Below are 25885 nucleotides of genomic sequence, written 5' to 3'. Positions count from 1 at the left end.
CTAAAATATAATTTGCAAATTTGAATATGCAGATATATATTCAAAATCGGACATAAGATGTCACCGTATTTGGATGGGCACTTGTGTGGTTAGACTTGCATACACGTTGTATTAAATACATTCATGGTGCTTTTTTTGTGTGTTTTACTTAATTTTTGAAGCTAGAATGCCTCTGGTCAGTATTCATTTTCTTTTTATGAAAAAGAGAAGTGTCATTCTGCCAAACTTGTTTTTTTTTTGTAAGCAAGAAGCAGGTTTGGAATTACTTGAACTATTCCTTCAAAATAGTCATTTAAATATCTCATAAAAGGAGAGGGAAGTTTTTGCTCTGGAGGTCTTGTTTCACTAAAAGATCTAGGCTGAAAAGATTCTTAATATGTCTGAGAATGTTATTAATACGCCCTTTGAAGGAATCAAATCACCCTCAATTTTTTTTTGTCTTTTCAAGTCTAAAGTCTGGGAAGGCACTCTTTGACACAGAAACAGCCCTGTTATGGTGAAATATTTTTTGTACTTGTAATTTGCAAGATTAGAAGTGTATATATGAGATTCTCATTATTATTCATGTCCTAAAATCAACAAACGCGTGCTTTGCACATTTTGCGTTCTGTCCAACATGATGACCCTGGCTGATATTAATCTAACCTTGCTTATATTGCATTTTATTTCACCCATAGTCAGCACAAACAGCTGTGGCACAATCAAACCTGACTGACAAGCCCTGCAGTCCTGTTAGATTTATTGACGGCTTTGTTTTATGCAACCACCATTTATGCGTGTCGGCAGCCTTTCCCCTTACACCCACATTAAGTTGCAGAGGGTTGCTTGAGAGAGCTGGCCTTTGTGCGTATTCCTCGGGAGCTATTTGAGATGTGGGCATCGTACAGACACTGCCTGAACAGTGCGAGTTGGCATTTGAAGGTGCGAGCCAATCAGAGGCACCTGCTGCAAGAGCATTACATCACCCTGCTCAATCCTGTGCTATTCCAGGCACAACAAAAGGGGTGTGCAGCATTCTGCTCTAAGAGCAGCCACCGCACAGACAAAGACGGCAAGCACCCCGACTTCCTATCGGTGGGGTACTGTACCCTCATGGGTCGTGTTGTGTTCTAGTCTCTGTCGACAAAGTAATGACCACTATAGTACGATTGATGTTAGTTGCTGCAAAAACGGGTTAGCTATAAAATAGGAAGATCATTTCATTCAATCACTAGCTAGTTTAATGCAGCATTATATATATTCTATATCTGTGCTGTAAAAAACAACAACAACAGTCATTTCATACGGTCACCGTGATTTTGCCAAGTAATACATGTTCCTGGATCATAAGTTTTGTTGACTCTGGAACAACATTGCTGTCTAAAAACAAAGTCCTAACCCTACCCTAGGGGTGGGCGATATGACCCAAATCTTATATAACGATTATATAGTCATTTTATTTCATGTAAACGATACATCACAATATAGTTATTTTTGCTTTAAGTTAGTGCCCTCAAACGAATAATCGCATCCAAAATAAAAGCTTGTGTTTACATAATATATGTGTGTGTACTGTGTATAATTATTATGTATACATAAATATGCACGCATGTATATATTCAATAATTTCTTTTATTTTTGTATATATAGTATTTATACAGTATATAATTTAAATTAAATGTGTATATATATATGTATATGTATATGTATATATGTATATGTATATGTATATGTATATGTATATATATTATATTATATATATATATATTTTATATATTTCTTAAAGGTGAACTATGTAAGAATTTTGCAGTAAAATATCCAAAAACCACTAGGCCATTGTTATATATTTTGTTCAGTTTTTGTACTTAGAAAATCCCAAATGTTTCCAACTATTTGTAAATCATGAGAAATTGCTATTTTAACCAAGGAACCTGGACGTGTGAGCTATGCGTTTGAGGAAGTCGTCTGTCGATTGCGTCATATCTGCGTTCCCCTCGGTTTCCAGTTTTATTTTGCAGTGTGTCCTAGCAGCCGCCGAGAGAACTTCATAGCTTCCTTTTCAACACACTTAGATATATCTAATACGATAAACAGAGTTGCGTTACCTCATACTCATGACTGGAAAAGAGTAAGTGGCACCGGCGACCGTGTCATAATGCCATAAATGCCATAATAACATGCCATAATAAGTCCCGCTCTTCAATCGCTCCTGCGGCCTTGCTCAGCTCCACAACACTCGGTCCTGCTCTGCTTCATACTACAGTAACGTTAATAATCGCATCCATGAATATGATTTCTGCCCGAGTCCTATCCTGACTCTTTTCCACTGGCTGTGAGGTGAAGACCACACGTCCCAAGATTCTGCGCTCAAACGTGGCGTCATCAAACTATGCCTTTGCTTTGAACAGGCGACCTCTAGTGGACGGAAAATTTACATAGTGTAGCTTTAAATATATACATATGCATGTGTGTGTATTCAAATATATAATAATTATACACAGTACACGCACATATATTATGTAAACACAAACTTTTAATTTGGATGCGATTAATTATAAAAGTAATCAAATGTATAAAAAAACATTGCATAGTCTTTACTGTGTAAATTAAATATACATTTATTCTTATTAAAGTTACAAAAGTGGTTCAGTCAAGAGCAGTGAGATCTTCTCTTTTTTTGTTGTTTGATTAGCATTAAATAACGACAGCAGGTAAATTTGGATGCTGTCACTTTAAGACCAACTGCACAGATCCAATATACTCGTGCACTTTCTTTCTCAGTTCTTTCCCAACTTTTTACGTTCACATTAAGGCATAAATGACTCTGTGTACTTGCAAACATATTGTCACTTTGACACACCGTTTGACCTACCGTTCAAGTCCAATTACACGGCAAAAAACACACGGTTCAGTTTTCGCACGCATTTACTGAAATTAGTTTAAAACCGCCATGCTTAAAAAACGCATGCAAACGATAAGCTTTTGTGACTGCTCAGCACAGCAACTTCACATGAGCGTAACTGTGATAGAGAATATATTCCAAAATCTCTACTGGTTGACACATTTCTACCGGTTAACCGTGTCTACCGGTATATATCGCCCACCCCTTCCTGACCCATAACTTAACCCTAAAATTATAGGGAAATGAAAGGTGAATAAGAATGGTGTAGAAGCCCCTAACCATAAAAAAACCAAGCCTAAACATAAACTTGGTTTTGCTGTAACACTATCCCTCAAATCTGATTTGATGATTAGAATATTGTTTCAGGATCAACATGGATGCTGATCCAGGAACATGTTTTACTTGGTGAAATTTACATTCAACCATTCTATACATGTTTTTGCATGTATAATGTCATGGGCGTCGGAAGCAAAAAAAATGTGGGTTAACATTTACATTAAGTACAAATGTACCGCCTTGTTTACTAAATGTCTGGTTGGGGCAGACAAAATTACGGAAATCACTGAATTATTTCATGATACTGGGACAATAGTGCAGCAATAGTGTAGGGTAAAACACATGACAGAAAGTTTTGACGCAAATAGACCCAAGGTTTCAATCCGCCTATTGCCGAACTCGCTCTACTCCCTTTTCCACATATCCACATATCGCATATCAAATCGGAAAGGCATTTATTTTCAATAAAAATGAAGAAAATATTAGAAAAGTGGAAATAAAGCGTCTAACGTGTTTATCGGTTAGGGGTAGGTAAACCGACATGTGCTGAATTAGAGACAATAAAAGTGAGTGGGTCCAAAATCATTGGTTGTAAAAAGTGGTCTTGTCCCACCCACATACAATGGTTCCGACGCCCATGTATAATGCTTTGTCAGAAACGTGTGCTGGGACTCAAAATATCTGTTGTTTTCACTCCAAAAATATAGAGAAAATGGACTCAAAAATTGCACCATTGTAAATACTGCATTTTATCCTTAGTAAGTATTGTCATATTTCACAGTTTTCCTTTCCGTTCTTCCTCTGTCATCCAGTTCCCTGAGGAGGTACCAAAGTGATGACCAATTAATTTTTAAAATTACACTTTCAGCAACTCTTGTGCGTGGAGGAAACACATTAAAGGCGTGTGTAATGTCAACGCCAACTGTTTACTTGATGCAGAAACTCCCTCGTGAAAAGCATGTGTGATTTCTGCATGTAGGTGTGTGAGAGTAATGCGTCACATGAGACCTCATCAGCAAAGCTCTGCAAAGAGAAGAGATGGGCCATTTTTCACTCTTGTACGTTTTTTGCTGTTGATGCAGTTGGTGGCACACTGTCGGCAGTTTTTGGTGCTGGCCGGGGGTTATTTTAAACAATATTTCACAAGAATGTTCCAGGTTCAGAACAAGCAAAAAATGTCATCCGTGACATGCTTTCGATTACGTAAGACTTTTGACTTGTCCCTCAGTTTATAAAAATGACCAAAAGTCCTGTTTAGGGTAATGCACTTGAGAGACAATAAAAGTCTATGGGGAAAGGCATCCTGGTGGTTTTAAAAGTGCCCCAATTATGGTTTTTGTACAGTATATATTTTCTACCAGTTGTTCAAAACTCATAGTTTTGTGTTTTATATTGTGCAAGTTTCTGGCTAACCGGCTAACTCACGTTATTACTGTCTTACTGAAATACTTCTGCAAATATATTGTGTTGATTAATATATTTATTTCAGTCACAACTAAAGCTAAAACAATAAAAAAAAATGATAAAACATTGTGAAATGTGAAGTATTTCTGGTTGCATAACTTTGCTTATTTAATAAAATGTTTTGAAAGAATGACATGTCCTTGACGTTGCTAATGTCAGACCTAACTCAATATCTGTCATCTCTTGACCCTAAAAGTTGTTGAGCGTGACATTTATTCACATTTATCCCGTCAAACCACATATTGACGGCCTGTTTCTGCAGCCGTATCATCCCGGAGACTCTTATTAACTCAGTTTGCCAAAGAATCTTTATAATGCTCAGCCAAATGGTGGCATCGCCCCCGCGCAGCTCCATTACAGCTTACTGGAATGTTGTTTTCTTATTGCACACTCACCCTCTGAGCGTCTTTGTCTATGTAAACCATCCCTAGATATGCAAGTTTGGTATATCATTATGATATTAGGTGGATGTCTGTTGTTCCTCACTGCTGTTTACACTCTTCCAGTGCTTCTTTAAACTCATTTTTGGGACCAAGTCACATGATCGGGATCGGTAACAGAACCATGCCAAATAATTTGTTTAACAAACTTAAGCACCTGTTTGAGTTGTTCATTGGCTGGTCCTCTTTGGAATGATTCACATTTTGCCCTTTGACAGCTGACTTGGAGAGGTCTATGCTGGAATTTGTTTTCCCCTAATGATTTTAGCATTTGTGCTTTGGTGTCAGGAGAGGTTTAGGACGGCTGTTGTTAATCTGTAACTAGGCCACCGTTTCTTTGGCAGGGATCTCTAGGTTCTGTAGACCTGCTTGTCATGTAAAGGGAAGATGTGGATAACGAGGACAGTCCACAAGAGCATTGAAGGAAAACAGCCGTTTAATCCTCCTGCTTCCTAAATTAGCCGCTTGTTTGTTCCTGGTAAATACAGTTGTTGTTTCTCGACATATATTTGACTCCTATATTATGTCAGTATCTTAAAGGGGCCATGTTGTACTACTTTTTGCAGTGTTTTACCCTTAGCCAAGGTGTTCTGTACCAAAAATAGTTAACTTCTTAACTCTTGCATAATTATTTACCACTCTCATTCTCCTTTTTAAACAATATATTATTTAGCTTGTCTTAGTACTGTAGCAGAAATAGTTTTATGAATCAATACGTACACTACCATTCAAAAGTTTGGAGTTGTACGTGAAAAAAAAAGAAGTCTCTTATGCGCACTAGTGCTGCATTTATTTGATCATAAATAGAGTAAAAACAGTAATATTGTGACATTTATGATTTTTTTCTATTTTAATATATTTTTAAAAAAGTTTCACATGATCCTTCAGAAATCATTCTAATATCACTCTAAAAAATGCGGGGTTAAAAATAACCCAAGTTGGGTTGAAAATGAACTAACCCAGCAATTGGGTAGTTTTAACCCAGCAATAGGGTTGTTTTAAGCAAACATTTAACCCAACTGCTGGGTTAAAACAACCCAATTAATGGGTTAGTCCATTTTCAACCCAATTTGGGTTATTTTTAACCCAGCATTTTTTAGAGTGATTCTGATTTGGTGCTCAAGAAACATTTCTTATTGTTGATAACAGCTGTGCTGCTTAATATTTTTGTGAGAACTGATGCATTTTTTTCATACAATTTGATAAATTTAATGCATCCTTACTGAAAAAAGTGCAATCTCACATTTGTATGGCAACAGGGTCTCCAAAATGAATAAAATGTGGACGACATTAGCATATTAAATAAAGCCTCAAAGCTATTCAAGGACTACAAGGCACAACATTTCTATTTTAATTTCATGTGGTGTTATTAGTAGCTAGTATCCAGAATGTTTTATTATATACATAACATTTTAAATTTTTTTTGCCATGTGTTGTCAAAGCTGCATGACATCCCGTGAAAGTGTAACCCTTATGATTTTTAGTTACCACAGCATGTCTGGTCACACTTCTGTCAATGTTTCTCTTCAGTCGCCTGTTCACATTCCTGTGGAAGTGTGTGTTTGCTGGCTACAGATGTTATACAAGTGTCACGGACATGTAAAGTGATAGTGCGTCCCAAATCGTGTACTTGTGCACTATTCCATGACTACGTAATTAGTGTGTGTGTGTGTGTGTTCATACTGAAAATTTCAAAAAGAAAAGGTGCACTTTAAATACCCCGATGATGCACTCAATTAACAAAAAAAACGAAGTGTGGAATTTTGTGGAATTTTAACACTTCATGCACTCAACTGTCTGTCGCAAATCTAACTACCTAGCGGAGGGGGAGGGGTAGCATTCGCCGAAGTTGAATGACAAAACAACCTTATAAAATACAGTACACGATTGAGTACATGTATACGTATATAGTGTATAGTGTGTCATTTGGGACGCAACTTATGACTCACTTCAAACTCGAAACATTTCTGCTCCCCAAACACAGACTTTCCAGCTTTAACAATTGCTAGCCAATTAGAGTCAAATATATAGTGGGAATGATTGTCCCAAGGCTTGCCAAACAGGTTTCTGTAAGACTGGTTTAAAGGTCTAGAGTGTTTGTGTTTTATTATCTGGGCTTAAGTGTAGAGGTCATGCTGTACAATAGTCCAGTGGTTTGGTGCTGCTTTTATTGGGCGATTGGGTGTGAATTGGTAAAGCGTGCAGTCTAGGCATGAAGTCGGCGTGCCTTAACCTGAACGCTGTTTGCACTCCTGTGTAGCCTGAATTTTGATTGTCAGCGTAGTCTGCTCCCACTTAAAGGCTATCTAAGGTTTAAAGTGACCAGCTACAGGTTGCCATTACGGGATGGTATGGGAAATCTAAAAAACAAACAAACATGCGTAGCTAAGTTAGGGCTGGACCAGAATATTCGTTCAATGGGTTGGTATTCGATTTTCAAAAATGGGCTTCGAATATTTGGTTTTTCTTTTTTTTTTCGCGCACACCTGGCATCCCCCTCGAAACGGTTCTCATTCGCGCTTGCATATGTTTACAATATAAAATTTGCCGAAATACAATATATATATTTTTTTTACAATTATTTTATAGCCTAAAATTTTCCTTCACCGTCACATTGCAGTGCTTGTGCACTGAGCGGCTGTGTGCGCAGTTTACTTTCGGTTTGCCAATTCGGGGGCGGGTTGCTTGAATTGTGGGTTCATTAGCCTACTATTCTTAATGAAAAACACAACAAAACAGTACAATGACAAACTCCTTCTTTTACGTTTTGCTTCGAAACCAAATCTTCCGCGATCATCTTGTCATTCAGCTCCTTACTCTCGTACATGAAATCTGACTCCTGCTGCAGTTTGTCCTGCGACTCTCATTCGGCTCACGCGGCATGTTCAGTTTTTAATTGTAGTTAATCTGTTAATCAAAAACTATTTTTACTACTATAATATATCAAAACTGGGTTGTGACAGACCTGTGTGTTTTATGTCACTAGTGCAGTGTCCATTCTCGGAGCATATAAGCCCTGCCCACGTGAGGTGCGCCGCTTCTCGAGATTCATGCTTTCATTAGAGAGAAGAATATGTTCAGCCCCTTCCCTCCGAAGCTTCAAATATTCGATGTTGATTACTACCGAAGCTTCGAAGCCCATAAAATGGTATTCAGACCAGCCCTAAGCTAAATCATGATTATGACATGAAAAGTCAAATAAATCACAAAGAAATTGACACAAAAAGGTTGTTTTAGTATCTTTTTGTCATAATGTTCATGACAGTATCTTCTTTAAAGGTCCTGTTCTTCGTGATCCCATTTTTCAAACTTTAGTTAGTTGTAATGTTGCTGTTAGAGCATAAATAATACCTGTAAAATTATAAAGCTCAAAGTTCAATGCCAAGCGAGATATTTTATTTAACAGAAGTTCCCTTTCAAAGCCTACAGCAAACGGCCGGTTTGGACTACATCCTGGTATTTCCTGCTTTAATTACGTCAGTTGAACAGTTTGTTGACTAACCTCCGCCCACAAGAATACGCAAAAAAGGGGGCGTGGTCTGGTTGCTCCCTCGTGGAGAAGAGGAAGTGTTGCGTTCGGTTCGGTTCGGTTCGGTTCAGTTGCGTTTGTCGCCTTGTCGTTCAGACGCTGTTATTTTCATCCCGGAGTCAAATCACCTTTGTTTGGCCTTCAGGGGCTGTAGTTTGAGCGCGTTCATCTCCCCGTTATGGTAAGAGGCGTGACCTTCCCGGGCAACGTGCGCTAAGCTGCTGTCGAATCACAACACGGGAACCGCTGGCACAATCAGAACTCGTTACGTATTTCTGAAGGAGGGACTTCATAGAACGAGGAAATTCTCAGGCCGTTTTGAGGACAGTGAAAACGGCAGTATACAGATAAGTAAATTGTGTGAAAAATACTGTGTTTTTTTACACATGAAACATGAACACATGTTATATTGCACACTGTAAACACAATCAAAGCTTCAAAAAAACACGAAAAACGGGAACTTTAATCTCTGTCTTAATTCCTGTCATAATTCTCATCTCATAATTTCAATTTTTTTTTAACATTTTGAAATTTTGACTTCTCATAATTTTGATTATTTTGACCTTTTATGTCATAATTATGATGTACCAAAGCTTTTTTTTTTCATAGAAATTGGACATATCTCTGAGAGCAGAATTTTTGTTGTTGTTAAATGTCTCAAATAATGCTTTTGAATATCTTTTAATAAGTTTTGATGATGATGATGACGATATTTATTTTTCGGAACCTGACATGACCCTGAATTTATCCAGCCTGACTTGGAAATTGTTGATATTGAGTGGAATAGTTTGGTTGACTATTAACCATTCCATTGAGCCTTACTGAGTGTGTAGGCCTATTTATTTATTTTTGACTTGCTTTGACTTCACACAGGATACAGAACCTCCATCACTCAGAAGTGTACAGCGAGGGCTCTACGTAACAATCTTGTACAAAACAAGTATTAAACAGATCGGAGGGAAGCATTCCAGATTTGTTTCCCAGTGTAGGTAGATTAATCACTGGTTTTTAAACCTCCTCGGGGCCCTCTTGAGATGAGGCACTGAAGGGGAAAGTGTGTGTTTGAAGGGTTGTGTTCTGATTACCGAGGAGGAAAACAGGAAATTATGTGTTCAAACATGTAAACATGTCAAAAGGCCTCAATGTCCATTCAGATGAAAGCTATCATTCTTTTTGGTTTAGTAAATCAGTCATATGCAATTGCAATTGTTTTTGTAGGGGCAAATTTCTATACATGTATATACTATATAATATATTTTAATAATAATAAATATATATAATAAAAAAAATAGTTAAAATAAAATAACATTTATTTAAATAAATAAATTCATAAAAATACTTTATTTTATTTATTTGAAACAAGCTATTTGTCTTGCTATGTTAATGTTATATTAGAGAATAATTTATTAAACATCTTATAGGTCCCACAAGAAAACAACAATGGATTTATGGCTGTGACACTTTTGTTTAAAAATCATTATACAAAGTGTACTTTATTCATGTCAAGAAAAGTTTGCTTAATCATGGAATAAATCTTCTTGCTCTTTCAAGCATCATGAGTAGCGATAACATTTCACACCATCAGTAAAAGAGGAAGAAGTCTTAGTCTCATGACAGCAAACCACAGCATTATGCATTTTCAAAAGCATATGACTCAGTGTGATTTGGTCGTCTAACGGTAAGAATACATTTAAGGAAATGAGACCAATGTCTGCATGTGGGTCACAGAAAGGGCTTAAATATCAGTCCTCTGAGAAGACTGCTGTCCACTTCCTTTTTTTTCTCAAAAGTAGCTGCCGTGTGTGTGCGTGTGTGCGCGCGCGCTTATAGAAGTCATGAGTTCACATTTTATACCAAACAAAACATGTCTGTTTTAGCTCAGTATTCAGGCCTATCCTTGTTTGTTTGCTCTCTTACTTTTTGTTTTCTTTTTTCACTTTTTCATTTTGTTTGACTTTTCACTTTATTAAATAAAAAAAAAAAAAAAAAAAAATCATTAAAAAAAATTGTTTACATTAAACACTCAGGGGAAAAAAGTACAAAAGCTGTAACTGGGGCAGTACTCTTTCAGAAGTTACTAATGTGTACAATTTAGCTTCTAAAATGTATGCTTTAGGTACAAATATGTACTTTTAGGTAGCCGACTGCAAATATGCACCCTTACGGGGTAAATAAGGCACAAAAGTGTACCTTTCAAAAGGATATCAGAGACAGTCAGGGCTCTTTTGACTTGGACCAGTAAGCAACTAACTGGGGTATTCCAGAAAAAGGTTAACTTACCGTCACATATACCTGAACTCTCTGTTGATTAACCCAAACCTTGCTTACTCGAGGTATGCTGGTTCCAAAAACATTCTACTTCCTTCTTCTTCTTTTGTTTAATGCGATTTACATAACCTACTTAGTACACATCGCCACCTATTTGGTGGTTGTGCAATCATCTTTTTGTTTATTAAGTAATCTTAAAAAAAAATATATTGTTTGTTTGATGCTAATTCATTGAATCCAGATCCATGTGTGAGATGACAATATAATAAATATATTTTAATTGAATTAACATTTAAACTTATTTTTAATTTATTTTTTATTCTAATTCTTTAGAATTAATATATAATATTGTATAGTATATAACTGAAACAAATTCGGTTATATTAATAACTATATTAATTATATAACATACATCTGAAAACCTCTTAAGCAAACTAACCCAAACTAACTCTGGAGAAGGTTATGTTCAGAGAGTGAGTTGCCATGGTTACTTACATACCCTGAAAGTTACCTCCGATTTTTGGAACCGAAAGTTGAGGTTATCCGCTTACTTTTAAACATACCTGGGTATGTCACATAACCTGCTTTCTGGAATACCCCCCTGGCTACCAACATCTTAGCAACCCCATAGCAGCACATTAACAATCGTTTAGATCATCAACTGTATTGCAATACTGGGGCATCGTTTTCATTACTTTTTTAGTTATTATTTTTTCATATCTTGTAACTTTCTCCACCTTGTGACAAACAAATTGCAATATCAAATCTGTTTGCAGGCAGTGCCTGCATTGAAGGTGGAGCGTGCTGACCTTGTTTTTGCGCGTAATACTGTGTGCTTTAGGGTGGGGAGCTGAGAGCAGATAGATATGAGCTTTTAACGCTGCCTTTTCACTGTGAAAGCACTGCGCTTGGGGCGACACGGTTCCCTTGAGCCTACCGCTCTCTTGTGAGATGACGAAACACGAGGTGCAGTTTGTGTGTTTATTTTTGGGAGTCTTTCTTCTATTTAGAATCACTCAGAATCACGCTGTGCTGTCATGTCCCAGTGGAGTCTACGGTGCGTCTGCTGACAGGGAAACGCATGAGGATGACACATCAACATGCACAATTCATACACGAGTATCGACTACTGCACCTTTTATTATTTCTTTGTTAAATGGGCCATATTTTGCGCTCTGAGCATTAGATTTTTTCCCCCTTGAAAGTTAACATGTTAAAGGTATATTTCACCCTAAAATTTGTGACATTTTACACCCTCTGAATGTTTAAGACTTACTCTACCATTCAAAATTTTGTGGTCAGTAAGATTTAAAAAAATTTTTTAAAAGAAAATAATACTTTTATTCAGCAAGGATGCCTAAAAATGTTATCAAAGTGACTGCAAAGACATTTATAATGTTCAAAAATATTTATTTGTTAAATAAATGAATTTTATATTAATTTAAAGAATCCTGAAAAAAATCAATCATGGTTTCCACAAAAGATCATGTGACTGAAGACTGGAGTAATGATGCTGAAGATTCAGCTGTCATCACAGGAATAAATTACATTTTAAGATATATTAAAATTGATGAATATTTATTTTAATTTGTAATAAGAAAACACTTTTAATCAGAAACATGTTTACATGGTTTATTTCAGAATCGACCACCTGAATGTATTTTACATTTTCTATCTTATGTCAAGTTGAAATGTTTTATTTAATAATTCAAATTTTATAGATTGTAATATTGACCTTGTTTTTGCCATGTAAATAGCCCCAATGCTAACATGGTGTTAACTTAACTTAATAAAACAAACAATTATTAATTATTAGTATGATTTCTGACACTGAAGACTATGAAGCTGCCATTACAGAAATAAATGACATTTTAAAATATATTAAAATGAATTAATAGTTACTTTAATTTGTAAAAATATTTGTTCAATATTATTATTTTCACTGCATTCTTGATCAAATAAAAGAAATCTTACCGACCCCAAACTTTTAAATCTCTACACCAGCATATTTTTGGAATGGTTCATCAGGATATAGTTGCTGAATACTGTAAAACGATGTAATTATGCAAATGTGTATGGCCATATGTTCATGTGCTTTATGGTTGTGATGTCATAACCATGATGATTTCTGAATGACCCATTTTTTAGCTAAAATTATATAGGTGTAAGGGAGAGGGTGCTTTGCAAAATGAACATTGGCGTATATCTGCATAGTACTTTTATTTTATTTTCCACTTAATAGGATGTTTGTGAATTTTAATTAACTTGAATTCATGATGACCTTTTAATTGAGTTTATTGTCTCTTCATAAAACCTTCAAATTCATTTTAAGTCATTGCAGATGCCCACTGCCCTTGTGCATAAACTAACAACACTGCATCTGTTCTCGATTTGCACATGTGCCACTGATGGCTGTCAAATGCAGCCTGTTGGACGGGTGTCATAGTCCAGTGAATGGAGGCGTCTGCAGTTCTCCTGATAGTCATGAGCAATGCTGCTTTGGTTGCACGTCCTTTGAAAAAAAAAAAAATGTGTTGCTGTAACTCTTTCAGGTTTGCCATAAGAATTCTGCTATTACACAGAGATCACTTGGCACTTGACCTTCTCGTTGTGGTCTACAATCTTAAAGTGCTTTGTTGCAACTTGCATGTCATCAGTCATGTATCTAGAGAAGAGCTGAGTCGGGACTAAGATCCTACATATGTGCGATCAGGAATGTAGGCATGACGTGTGAGTTTTCACTGTTGTTTCTTAAATGAAGAAACCTAGTAAATTCCCATTATCCCTTGCCTTATTGGAAATTCTGTCCCTGTGTCCTGTCTAAGTTCATTCCATGCATGGTACTTATGTTTTGTGTCACAAATATTACGTTTTTGTGACCAAATTGGAAATCAAGTCACCTTTATTTATATAGCGCTTTTTACAATGCAGATTGTTTCAAAGCAGCTTCACAGTGTTAAACAGGAAAATAATGCAACAGAATTTGACTCCGCTGTACAGCCGCTCTGGAGAAAATGGTGATGTCATCCAGCTCATTCATATTTAACCAGAACTGCACGATGAATCATTAAAAGATCGCAAACTCAATTCAAACACCCTCGCGGTCTTATTCCTAAATGACAACGGTTCGCCTGTGTCTATTAAACCTTTGAAGATCTCTGCAAACATTCAATCTGCATTGCCGCTGACCCAGAGAGAGCAGTTTTCATGTATAGGTATGAAACCGCTTCACAAACAGCCTTTTAAACCACACAGTATCATTATTTTTTTCTTAATAATTCAAATCATCACAGAAATACCAGGATAAAAAAAGTTTAGTTTGGATATAAACACTGATGTCTGCGGTAGCATTCAAAATGGAGTAAATCACCTTTTGAAAATAAAGACACTTCCAGTTAGCCTGGCAAACCAGACCCCCATCAAGATGTTGGGTCTGGGAACTCACCATTGGCAGTAGAGCCCGACCGATAAAGGATTTTTAAGGCCGATACCGATACAAATATTTGGTCACTTAAAAATCCGATATTCCGATATATCAGCCGATATATATTTAAAAAATAAAAAAAAAAAATAACAGAAACGCGTAAAAAAACACAAACAGATTTCCCTTATACATCAGTTATTTGTAGTTATTCATGATCCCTCAGCCTCTCTAAAATATGATAATGCAGTTTAAAAATAAACTTGTTTGTTTTATTGTTACAACAGAACAGAGGAACATAAAATATATTAAAGTTCTGATAAATAAAATGTATAAAAATACAAACTTAAGATATGAAACTTAAAGTCGTTTGGACGAAAACACAATAGGCTAACAAAAACAAAAAATCAAAGTTACCAGTATTAATAGATGTGGTAAGCTTTATAAATATAACTTTTAGCAAGACTGGAAAAAAAATATTCAGTTAAGTTCTAGAAGTTCTGATAAATAACAACAACAGCAAAACATAAACTATATACAGTATAAAAATGAGCCACCTTATAATTACAATGTCAACTTGCTTATCTCTTTACATGCACTTTTAATTCTATCCATCAAGCTACCACAAACCATTTTCAATCATCATTTGCTGCCTGCCTTCTAAAATCTACTAACGTTACTGATGATGACTCGTGTAATCCATTATTTGACTCGTTAATGCTGCGTCTGAACGAAGTCGCGCACTTTCGTTCACTCTTCACGAGCCTAACTTATGATTTACAATGCAGAGACTGGAACTACAAATATACTAGTTATAAATACAGTAATCATTACTTTATTTAGGCAGAATAAGTTTGTTGTGATTTCCAAGGCGCATTAATGTTAGCGGTCTCCCACTGATAGCCATGGCATTAGCTAGCTTTGTGGTTAGCGTCTATGATAAGTTATAATTTAGAAATATGTATACTTTTTCAAAATAACGGGCAGGGGAGAGATGATATGTCTCATGCTGTCAAACTGTCAGACTATTAAAGAAATACATTTTATTCAGTCACATTGTCCGAGGTAAAATAAGTCAGTCAACTGTAACCTAGCGTAATTACCAGCTCTCTTGGCTTACATGTAACAGCAAAACTGGACTTGGCAGTTACAAATTGTGTCATGTTATTTGAGTTAAGAGAACTGATGGGGATGTTCTTTTAACTGTTATTCAATTCAAGCAATGTATGTCTCGTTGCCAACTTACATGCATTTCGCGGATGATCTGTGTTGTGAATGCAACGCTCAGAGCGCTGAAGCTCAGCATGACTCTGCTGGATCAGCTGGTGGTGTTGCCAGCCGGCACGTTGTAAGCGCCCTCTGGTGGACAAACTATGAAACGCCAACACTCAATGTGTTTGAGAGGCGTTTCGTCCGGTTTTTTTATTTTTAAAAAAATATTCATTTATCGGCCATCATAAATGCCGATACCGATAGTTTGGAAAAAGCCTAATATCGGCCGATAATATCGGCCCGCCGATATATCGGTCGGGCTCTAATTGGCAGGGCTCAATCCGAAGGGCGGGATAATCGGTTGTCTTTCAAATTCCCTCTGCACTCAATAGGATAGCGCTACAACCAACCAGAGCAACGCAGAAGGTGAAGCGGAGCTAGTTGTTAGATTAAACTTTTGACGTATCCGGCAAAAAACTCAGAACGCATCTTCCTTTCTTAAGAATGACTTCAGTGCCGTTCTTTGATCTTTTCTCAAAGAAAAGTTTCGTCTTTCAGGGTCGCGGCCAAAACCGATTCAAAAGACAACTGTTCGCCAGCTTCTTTGTTTACAAGTAGCACGCAGAATTGCCGCAACTCTACCGTCATTATAAACATAATGCCCGCCCACCAACTCTATACACGATGTGATTGGCCTGACTACGGAGAGTTGCTAGACGCCCTGGCTGCAAATTATATTTTCTGCCACTATAGGGTGCATCTAGATTTCTAGGCAAACTTCCAATTGTAGATCGTATCAATTATATTGTAACACCAGTAGGTGGTGAATAGCGTCTTCAAAAAAGTGTTTGTCATTGAATCATTCAAGAGATTCATTCAAAAACACTGATTCAACCAATGAGTCATTGAATCATTCATTCAGAGTTTTGATATTTGAATATTCAGATTTTTTTTTTTTTTTTTCAAAAAAATTCAATAATTTTAAATAGACTGCAGAAATTATAATTTTGTCAGAACCTCTAGTAAATTACACATTATTTTGTTTAGTTCGTGGGAGAATCGTGATATTCTTAACACAAAAAAAAATTGGGATTCTTAATTAATCCAGAATCGTATAGCTCTATTTTTAACCATTTGAGTGCTGACTAGCAGCAGTAGTTTAGTCAACTAGTCGACTACATAGTAGATGGTTGTTTTTGGATAGTGTCATGAATTGTCATAACAGGGAAGAAACAGTAGGGCTAGATTTTGCATAATGATGTGCATTTTACTTTTTCACTCGCTAAATGTTCTTTAGAGTTGATTATAATCGATGAAGGGATTTTAATAATGTATTGGATTCTTTTTCAACTAATTTGAAATCTAACTTTCATGTGAAACCCAGAGCCAATAACCTTTTCAATGAGCAGGTGCTGAAAGCTACCGGTGAGGTCAGTTCCTGTTCCTGTTTCAGCTGCCAACTGCTGTGGTTTATATGTTCAGAATTGAATTGGACAACACTTAAAGATAGCCCTCAATGGCCAAGTATCATTCATGCGGTTATGCATGTGTTCATACACTACCGGTCGAAAGTTTGGGGTCGGTAATTTAAAGCTGCAGTCCGTAACTTTTTGCGCTCTAGCGGTTAATAAACAGAACCGCATACGTCTTGCGGAAGAACATTTGCAGCCGGAGCTACTTCTCTCTGTTTATGTCTTTGGTGAGTCACGCAGGGACTGTGCTCCTCCGCAGCGGTTCCTACCAGTCCGGTCTGAAATAGTCCCCATATAAACACTTTTTATATTATTATCAGTGTACCAGAAGGATTCAGGGTAAGACAAAAACACGTTTTGGAAAATGGATTCATGTTGTACATTCTCATTATATCATTTTTGTAAATCTGGAACACAAAAAAAGTTACGGACACCAGCTTTAAAAAAAAAAAAAGAAGTTTTTTTTAATGAAGACCCTTGCTCAACAAGGCTGCACTTATTTGATCAAATGTAAAACCGTAATATAGTGAAATATTACAATCTAGAATAACAATTTTCTATTTTAATATATTTGGAAATGTAATTTATTCCTGTGATGGCAAAGCTGAATTTTCACCAGCCATTTCTCCAGTCTACAGTGTCACATGATCCTTCAGAAAAATGGTTGGATTTTTGTGGAAAGACTGGAAACTGCCAATTTTTGTGGATTTTTGATGAATAGAAAGTTTGAAAGGAACAGGCAGCCATTGAAATTGATGTATTTTAGAACATTATAAATGAGTTTACTTTTGATCAATTTAAAGTGTCTTTGCTGTATAAAAGTATGGATTTCAAACGTACAGACCCCTATCTTTTATGTTGCTACAGTGTACATCACCTGTTAATGTATGTTATGAACTTTGTGTGAACTACATGAAGGCCAAGTCAGTGAAAACAGTCAATGAATGCTTATCAATGATGCTTGTGCACGCCTCTGAAAGTGTGCGTGCCTTAGGTTCACATTAGGGTTAGAGTTGCAAAGACCTTGGGTAAAACCAATAACTTTCAGTGGTTATTGAGCTCTGAGAGTGTTTGCTTAACCCAGGAGATGTTTCTGTTTAAATCAACTCCAAGATATAGCCTGGTGACCCTTATCTTTCCTTTGGCACAAGCTAGTCATCACTTGCCCTCTGTGAGCAGGCTTGAAGTACAGATAGCAGAAGTTTCTTGGTGGTATTTTTGTGCTGATAATTCTTCTCCTCAAATATCCACAGATCTAAGCTAGAGTTCGTCCTGTTCATGTTTGTAAGTAATAATCTTACCATGTCCTCTTCCACAGGTGATTTTCAAAGCCAAGGCGAAGTATTCCCCAGAACTCAACAAGTACAAGTAAGATGCTTTCTTTCTTAGCTGTGAGTGCTGTGAATCAATTTAAAGGGATGGTTCACTCAAAAGTGAAATTTCTGTCATCTTTACTCACCCTCATGTTGTTCCAAACCTGTATGAGTTTCTTTCTTCTGCTGAACACAGAAGATATTTTGAAGAATGTTTGGTAACCAGACAGTTGACGGTAGCCATTGACTTCCAAAGGACTATGGAAGTCAATGGGGTCCATCAACTGTTTGGTTACAACTCATACAGGTTTGGAACAACTTGAGGGTGAGTAAGTGATGACAGAATTGTAATTTTTGGTGAACTATCCCTTTAAGTGTTTGCTTTGAGAGAAAGTACCTGTATGAACAATATATGCTCTTTCTTTACATTTTTAAGTGCTTTAAACTGTTAAACTTGTCACCCCTTTATTACAGTGCTGTTTAGTATGGTGTAGGGATGACGTATTTTTGTAGGCGAACTGGAAAGTTATAATCACCCTCGTTCCCTCGACAAAAACCCAATAGGATTTTTTCATTGAAGTTTAATGTCCCTGACAACCTCTGTAGTCCCATTTAGCCACTTGTTAGCAATCGCCTTTTACAAGACAAGTGAAAGCTTTAAAAAAATCACAAGAGAGTATTACTGATGTATTTTATGCTGTAGAATAAAACGACTTGGGCTTGTTTTCGCCACAGACCTTATTTCAGGCGTTTAACCAAAAACCCATTCAGATAATAACCAGCTAAAATGCTAACTCATTTCTGGGTTTTGGTCTACAAAAATACATCATCCCTGCACCACACTATTGGCGAACTGCTGTCTATACATTACATTAATTTAAAGAGATAGTTCAAAAGAGAATTTTCATTTACTCACCCATTTTTCAAACCTGTATGATTACTTCTGATGAGCACAAAGAGCAGAATGTTTATATAATCTTTTCCATAAAATGAAGCAATACTGAGCCTGTCAAATTTCAAATACCAAAGCACCATGAAAGGCTGAAATTTGAGTCTCAGATCTCAAAACACCTTCCTTCCCCTGTAACTCTCAAATCTCAAATTTTCATGTTCAAAAATGTTGCATCAAGATACGTTACAATGTTTGTAATCACTTGCACTTCCATTCAAATCTAAAATAATTACAATCTTAACTGTTTTCTATTGTAATATATTTGGAAATGTCATTTTATTCCTGTGATGTCAAAGCTGAATTTTCAGCGTCATTACTCCAGTCTTCAGTGTCACATGATCCTTCAGAAATCATTGTAATATGATGAAATGTTTCTTATTATCAGTGTGGAAAAACAGTTGTGCTGCTCAATACTTTTATAGAAATCCATGACACATTTGTGTTCATATTTTAGTATTCTTTGATGAATAGAAAGTTAAAAAACAGCATTTTGTTGTAATAGACTATTGTAACATTATAAATGTTGTTAACACTTCACAATCAGGTTTAATTCATTTAAAGGGTTAGTTCACCCAAAAATTAAAATTCTGTCATTAATTACTCATCCTCATGTCGTTCCAAACCTGTAAGATCTTTGTTCGTCTTCGGAACACAGTGAAGATAGTTTTGATTAAATCCGAGAGCTGTCTGACCCCTCCATAGGCAGCAACGTAATTAACACTTTCAAGGCCCAGAAAGGTATAGTAAAGACATTGTTAAAATCGTCCATGTGACTCCAGTGGTTCTACCTTAATTTTATGAAGTGACGGGAATACTTTTTGTCTGAGTCTGACACAGGCTAGAAGAAATTGTTGAATAAAGTCATTAGGGGTATAAAAGTACACATATTCGTATCAAACCGGTTCGGTTCGCGTGTACCGAACGGTTCCGAATGCAATCTTTTACAGTTAACACTCGGCTTGTTTTAAGCGCGGAAAACACTTCAATCAGAGTTCCCACATGTATATATTAATTATTCAGTCCATTTTATCCATGAAATTCAAATGATAAATGCCGTTTTGACGCTCTTGAATGTGTATAGGCGCTGTATAGACGCGTCAGTTCAGCAGCGCGACGTGTGAGTGAACGCGATCATCTCTTCCTAAAGAATAAACATAAATTAATATCTCTTAAGGTATGTTGAGGATACATTACAACTTACTGAAATGTATCATGTCGTGTAATCGCTCCATCAGTGTTTCAACCGCGGAAAGACAATAAAACCGCTTGTAAACAATGTCACGTAGCATCACATTTCCCTCAGAAGTCATTCAGTTTCCACAGCTGTTAGTTCACTAGAGATATCAACTCTTTCTCTATATATATGCACTATATTAGCATAAATATTCATTATTTTCTATTTAGCCTGTTAATGATGTCTTGTTTATTTAATGCATGTTTAAATAAATCTGTCGTGAAAATGACAGACACTGTATAAATGATTACATTTCAACAACGAATTGGAGAAAAAAAAAATTATAATTAGATTTAGAAGTTGGAAGTTGGAAGTCAAAAACTGCCTTATGTGAAGCTTATGAGTGTTGATTATTATATCTAAAAATAAATAGCAACTGAATTTAGGTTAGTAGTTTGGGCTCTGTAGTTATCCTTTAATAGTAATGTTTAAGGGCTCCCTATATAGTTTACAGCATTATCTTTAGATATAACTTTTAGTTATAATTGAATTCATTTAAGGACAGACATATTTTTTTCAGTAAACCACTGTTAAATAAAAATAAATAAGCAATTTTTTAAAACTGCTATACCGAACCCGTACCGAACCGTGACTTCAAAACCGAGGTACGTACAGCACCGTCAGTTTTGTGTAACGGTACACCCCTAAAAGTCATTATTTTTTTTGTTTTTGCGCACAAAAAGTATTCTTGTCGCTTCATAAAATTAAGATTCACACTGATTCTATCTGATTCTTATCTGCTTTTATGTTCCACACAAGAACAGAAATCACAAAGCTTTGGAACAAGCTTTTTTTGGTTGAAATATCAAAAGACAAGTTTGAGCCAACTTGGAACAGACTACTTTGGCTTTTTTTCATTCAGAGCATGAATTAGTACAAATGTGGCTTTGATCAAGTGATTTGAGTCTGATGCTGAGTGAAAAGCTTTGAGATCAAATCCTCCCGGCCTTCCACCTTGTCCCGTCCCAAAGGCAGGATGAGTGGGAGGAGGGCATGTGGTGGAGGAGAGAATTGACTCATGGCCCAGACAATCAATGCAATGTCTTTGAGCTTTGTTGTGGATATTTTCAATACGAATACAACCTACTAATCTGACGACTTCACCATGGGCAATTCATCCAGTTGTTAATATAATAAAATAATACACCATAGTATCTCGAGGTAATTCCCTTCCTGAATACTTACAATACAAAACAATACTTAACCGGAGTAAGGTGACGACATCCCATCAAGAAGCTACTATCACTACCTCAAACCACACATGAGCACCAGGTCTTCAGCATCTATACACTCTCACAGCCCTTCTCAGGTGTACACTGGTCCGATACAGGATCATTAATACTAACTCTGAGTATTACAGCCTCACCCCGAGGGTGAATCTATAGTCTTCCAACACTATCACTACCATTCTTTAGATGGAAAAAAGTAAACTGATGAATCGTGTCCAGCAGTGGAGACATGTTTATTTAGTTGTTCTTTCTTTCTGTAAAAATAAATTTTTCACTCCACTCTCAATAGGGTGCCCCTGTGTCTAGGATTCCTGCTTGCCGGTGTTTTTTTCTTGGTGGTGAACGTGACATGTGCCATGCTGGTTCAGGGTGATGTGGCTGAGAGTCAGGTGAAGGATGCCGTTCTGGCACGAGTACTGGTTAACGACAGCCTCTTCGTTCTCTGTGCCATCTCACTCGCCATATGCATCTTCAAGATTGCTAAAATGTCTTCTGCCAATGTCTACCTGGAGTCAAAGGTAAGGGAACAGGGATTCTGTTGGATTTGAAGATTTATTTCAAGCATGTACTGGCTTACTTCATACTTAAAATGCGTTGTTAGTACATAATTATACTTAGAAGTATGCGATTGGGGTTCAGAACAACAATGCAGTATTTTCAGTATGACTGCAATAACAGCTAATTGCTTTGAACGGTGTTGAAAAAGTAATTACTGTTCTGTCTTAATGCGGTGATCTTTGTGATTTTGTGATCAAGGGGACATCAGTGTGCCAGGCCACGGCCATTGGGGCAGCAGTTATCCTCCTCTACACTTCCAGAGCCTGTTATAACTTGGTTGTGGTGGCTCTTTCTCCTGAAGATCGGCCCAGCCCATTCAATTACGGCTGGTACAATGTATCTGACCAGGTACATTCAACATAACTATATATTGTTATTGTTAGGAATGTGACGGTGAGGACATTTTCACCGACGGTGACGTTGGGAGTTTTTCCCCCTTTTCCACCTTAATCGCTTATAAATGCCTGAGCGGCTGTGCGCATTTTACTTTTGCTTTCGAATGGGCGGCAATTGCTTGAATGGTTGAAAACACAACAACAAAACAGGACTATGACAAACTCGCTAATATTAAACAGAACTCTCGTCACGTGATAAATGAAATCTGACTCCTGCTGCTAGTCTGCGACTGCCGTTCGGCTCACGCTGAATTTTTTCGAAAAAAGTTCAGTTTTTTTATTGTAGTGTCTGTTTTCGAATGGCTTGTTTCCACCGAGTGGTACCTTTCAGTACAATTCAGGATGTTATGCAATTTTTGCCATTTCCATTGTCAGAAGTTGTGAATGGTAACCGTACCATACTACTTTTTTGGCACCCTTCTGTTGGGGTACCTAGCACCGGAGTCCGGTACTAAAGGGTGGAGATAGAATCACTGCAGAACGTTGATTGGTTACCAGAGAATCGTCACCTGCGCTTGCTTTTTCGGCTGTGTTTTCCCCATTGGCAACCTCCCCCAGTTTCTCTTGAAGCCAATACGGAAGTGACTTAAAGACTGCAATTCATCGACTGGCTGCTAGGGACAGGCTCCAAAAGGGAGCAGCAGAATCTCATTGAGCCTGGTACAAATTGTGTTTTTTTTGTTTTATACAGCTAATTTTGCCCTTCATGACAACTGTGAGGGGGTGAATTTTTTTATAACTAATTCATTTAAATTATATTAAGCCTTATGCTGCGTTCACACCAAACGTGAATAGAGCGTCAGGAGCGAGTGATTTCAATGTTAAGTCAATGGAAAGGCACATTGACGCGCGTCTGAAGGTCCTGCGGCGTGATAGACGCGAATTGGACGCGAATTGAGCGTCTTGCGGGATACGCGTGTTACACGCGAGTGGTGCTTTTGTGCATTCACGCATTTGAAGCGAATTCGCGTCTGATGCTGAGTTGAAAATGTTTAACTTTGCCGTCAATTCACGCCGCGTTAACCAATCAGGAGCCTGCTTGCTGCTGTCACGTGGTAAAGTGACGAGATGAGAAACCCTGCATAATTAAAAATACCACTATTGTCACAAAATGAGGTTTTAAGACTTTTTCAGGTGAGAATGAAGTTGTTTAAAGCTCAAATCTGTGGTTTATTTATAAAGAGAGCGCCTATTTAAAAAAAAATAGTCTTGCGTTTTTGGAGTTGTGAGATCCAGCCAATCACCGGGCACTCAGCGCTCATTAACCCCCGGCGAGAGCAGCCTTTCCTCGGCTAGTCCTTCTGACGTTTGCCGCTGGCTCTGATGTCCTGTAGTGGTTCGTCTTGTGTGGATCTAACAGGCGATCTTTGCTCTCATGAATCTATTTGTTGTCTGCCAAATCATTTTGACTGAGGGCAAAGAGAAGTTTTGACGCTCTTCGCGTTTGGTGTGAACGCAGCATTAAAGTTCTGCATAATTAAGGCCTTGGCCACTTGAGTGACAGGTGGATTGCCGTTTGTCTGCTGTCTGTAAGCCATTCGCGTCACCTCAGCTCCAGCGACGCGCTGCCAAGATGACAACAGCCGTCTTTATGCTTCAAAACTGCCCTTCAGAAACCTACGGGGGACGTCACGGACACTACGTACATATTTTTAAAAACTTTTTCCTTGCAGCCTGCAGTTTTGGCTCAAACAAAGCGTGTCTTCTTCTTGTGACAAACAGCCGCATGCCGAGAAGCAAGAACAAGATCAGCTGTATGTCATCCATTCTTGTTGACTGTGACGCTTTCGTCTTCATGCGAGAATGACGTTGATCGCTACACCACGCCTATCACAAGGGTATTGTTGGTGGTGGAAACGCAAGCCGGATCTGGGTTTACGGTCCTGAATCGTACTGTACTGTACTGAACCGCACTGCTCAGTGGAAACGAGCCATAACCGAACTAAATGATTTATGTTACTATAAAAAATTTAAATGACGGTGGGGGGTGGTGCCACGATGGACAAGTGATGTAATTGGTGTGCATCTGAATACCGTGTAACACAGACATTGCAGCAAGCCTAGTTATTGTTAATTCCATGGGTCAGAAAGGTGGTGGAAAATAAACTAGATTATGACTGTTAAAGCTACACTATGAAATACATTTTTTGGTTAAAAATTCATGAAATTCCATTATTGAGAGAGGACATAAAAATATGCAGAGTCTGTGAGCAAAAAAAAAAAGACTGCGAAAGAGCCAGTGCCAAAATAAGATCTAAACCACAATGGGAGATATGATGCATGCTCAGATGAGGGTTTTTTTCTTTTATACACTTTGTTGAAATGTTTTCTTACTGTCTGTGGGTCTTGACGCAATATGACAGAACCGCTCTATTATGATTATTACCGATAACCATGCAGATTCGTCACACTATCAGATTCCTACAAAGAGCAGCTGTGAAATAACTACTCTGAGACATGCAATTTTATGTTGTAAACACAGATGGTAATGCAGAAGCCAAATGTATGATATGAAATGTCCCTACACTTTTATACACTGTTGTTCAAAAGTTTGGGTCTGTAAATTTTTTTTTTAGGAATTTAATACTTGTATTCTGCAAGGATGCATTAAATTGATCAAGAGTGACAGTAAAGACAATTATAATGTTACAAAAGTAACATAAATGCTGTTCTTATTAACTTTCTAATCATCAAAGAATCCTAAAAAAGTGTCATGTTTCCAGAAATATATTAAGCATCAGAACTGTTTTCAACATTGATAATAATAAATGTTTCATGAGCAGTAAATAAGCATATTAGAATGATTTCTGAAGGATCATGTGACACTGAGGACTGGAGTAATGACGCTGAAAATTCAGCTTCGACGTCACAGGATAAATAACATTTTAAAATATATTGAAATAGAAAACATTTATTATAAGTTGTTTTTACAGTAGCTTTGATTAAATAAATCCAGCCTGCATGTGAGCACAAAAGATTCTTTCAAAAAAAAATTTTTTAAATGTTACCGACCCCAAACTTTTGAGTGGTAAATATGTAGACAACATAACGCTGATAAACCCTCATTGAACTTTAACTGTCCCAGATAAACAAGTCCCAGCGAGCTCACTGCTGCTAGTGTGCCACAGCTGTTTGAGTTAATAATCAATGTTGTTTTCACCTTAATGTGAGATTTATGAAGTTATTACGCATTTATGTCTGTCATAGTTGCTAATTCTGGCGTGCCCTAATTTAGTACTGT

General features: G+C 37.1%; 1 protein-coding gene across 1 annotated transcript in view; it reads left to right on the top strand.

The window, feature by feature from the left end:
- gpr137c (G protein-coupled receptor 137c) overlaps nt 1-25885 on the top strand; it is a 33161-nt gene that overhangs the window by 1746 nt on the left and 5530 nt on the right. The window contains exons 2-4 of the mRNA XM_079833595.1: nt 18282-18331; nt 21981-22209; nt 22448-22597. Coding sequence (XP_079689721.1) covers nt 18282-18331; nt 21981-22209; nt 22448-22597 — 429 coding nt within the window. The remainder of the gene's footprint in view (nt 1-18281; nt 18332-21980; nt 22210-22447; nt 22598-25885) is intronic.

The sequence above is a fragment of the Gobio gobio genome (genome assembly GCF_949357685.1).
Source record: "Gobio gobio genome assembly, chromosome: 13".
NCBI classification, from domain to species: Eukaryota; Metazoa; Chordata; class Actinopteri; order Cypriniformes; family Gobionidae; genus Gobio; species Gobio gobio.
This window is presented reverse-complemented; position numbering and strand designations above follow the sequence as displayed.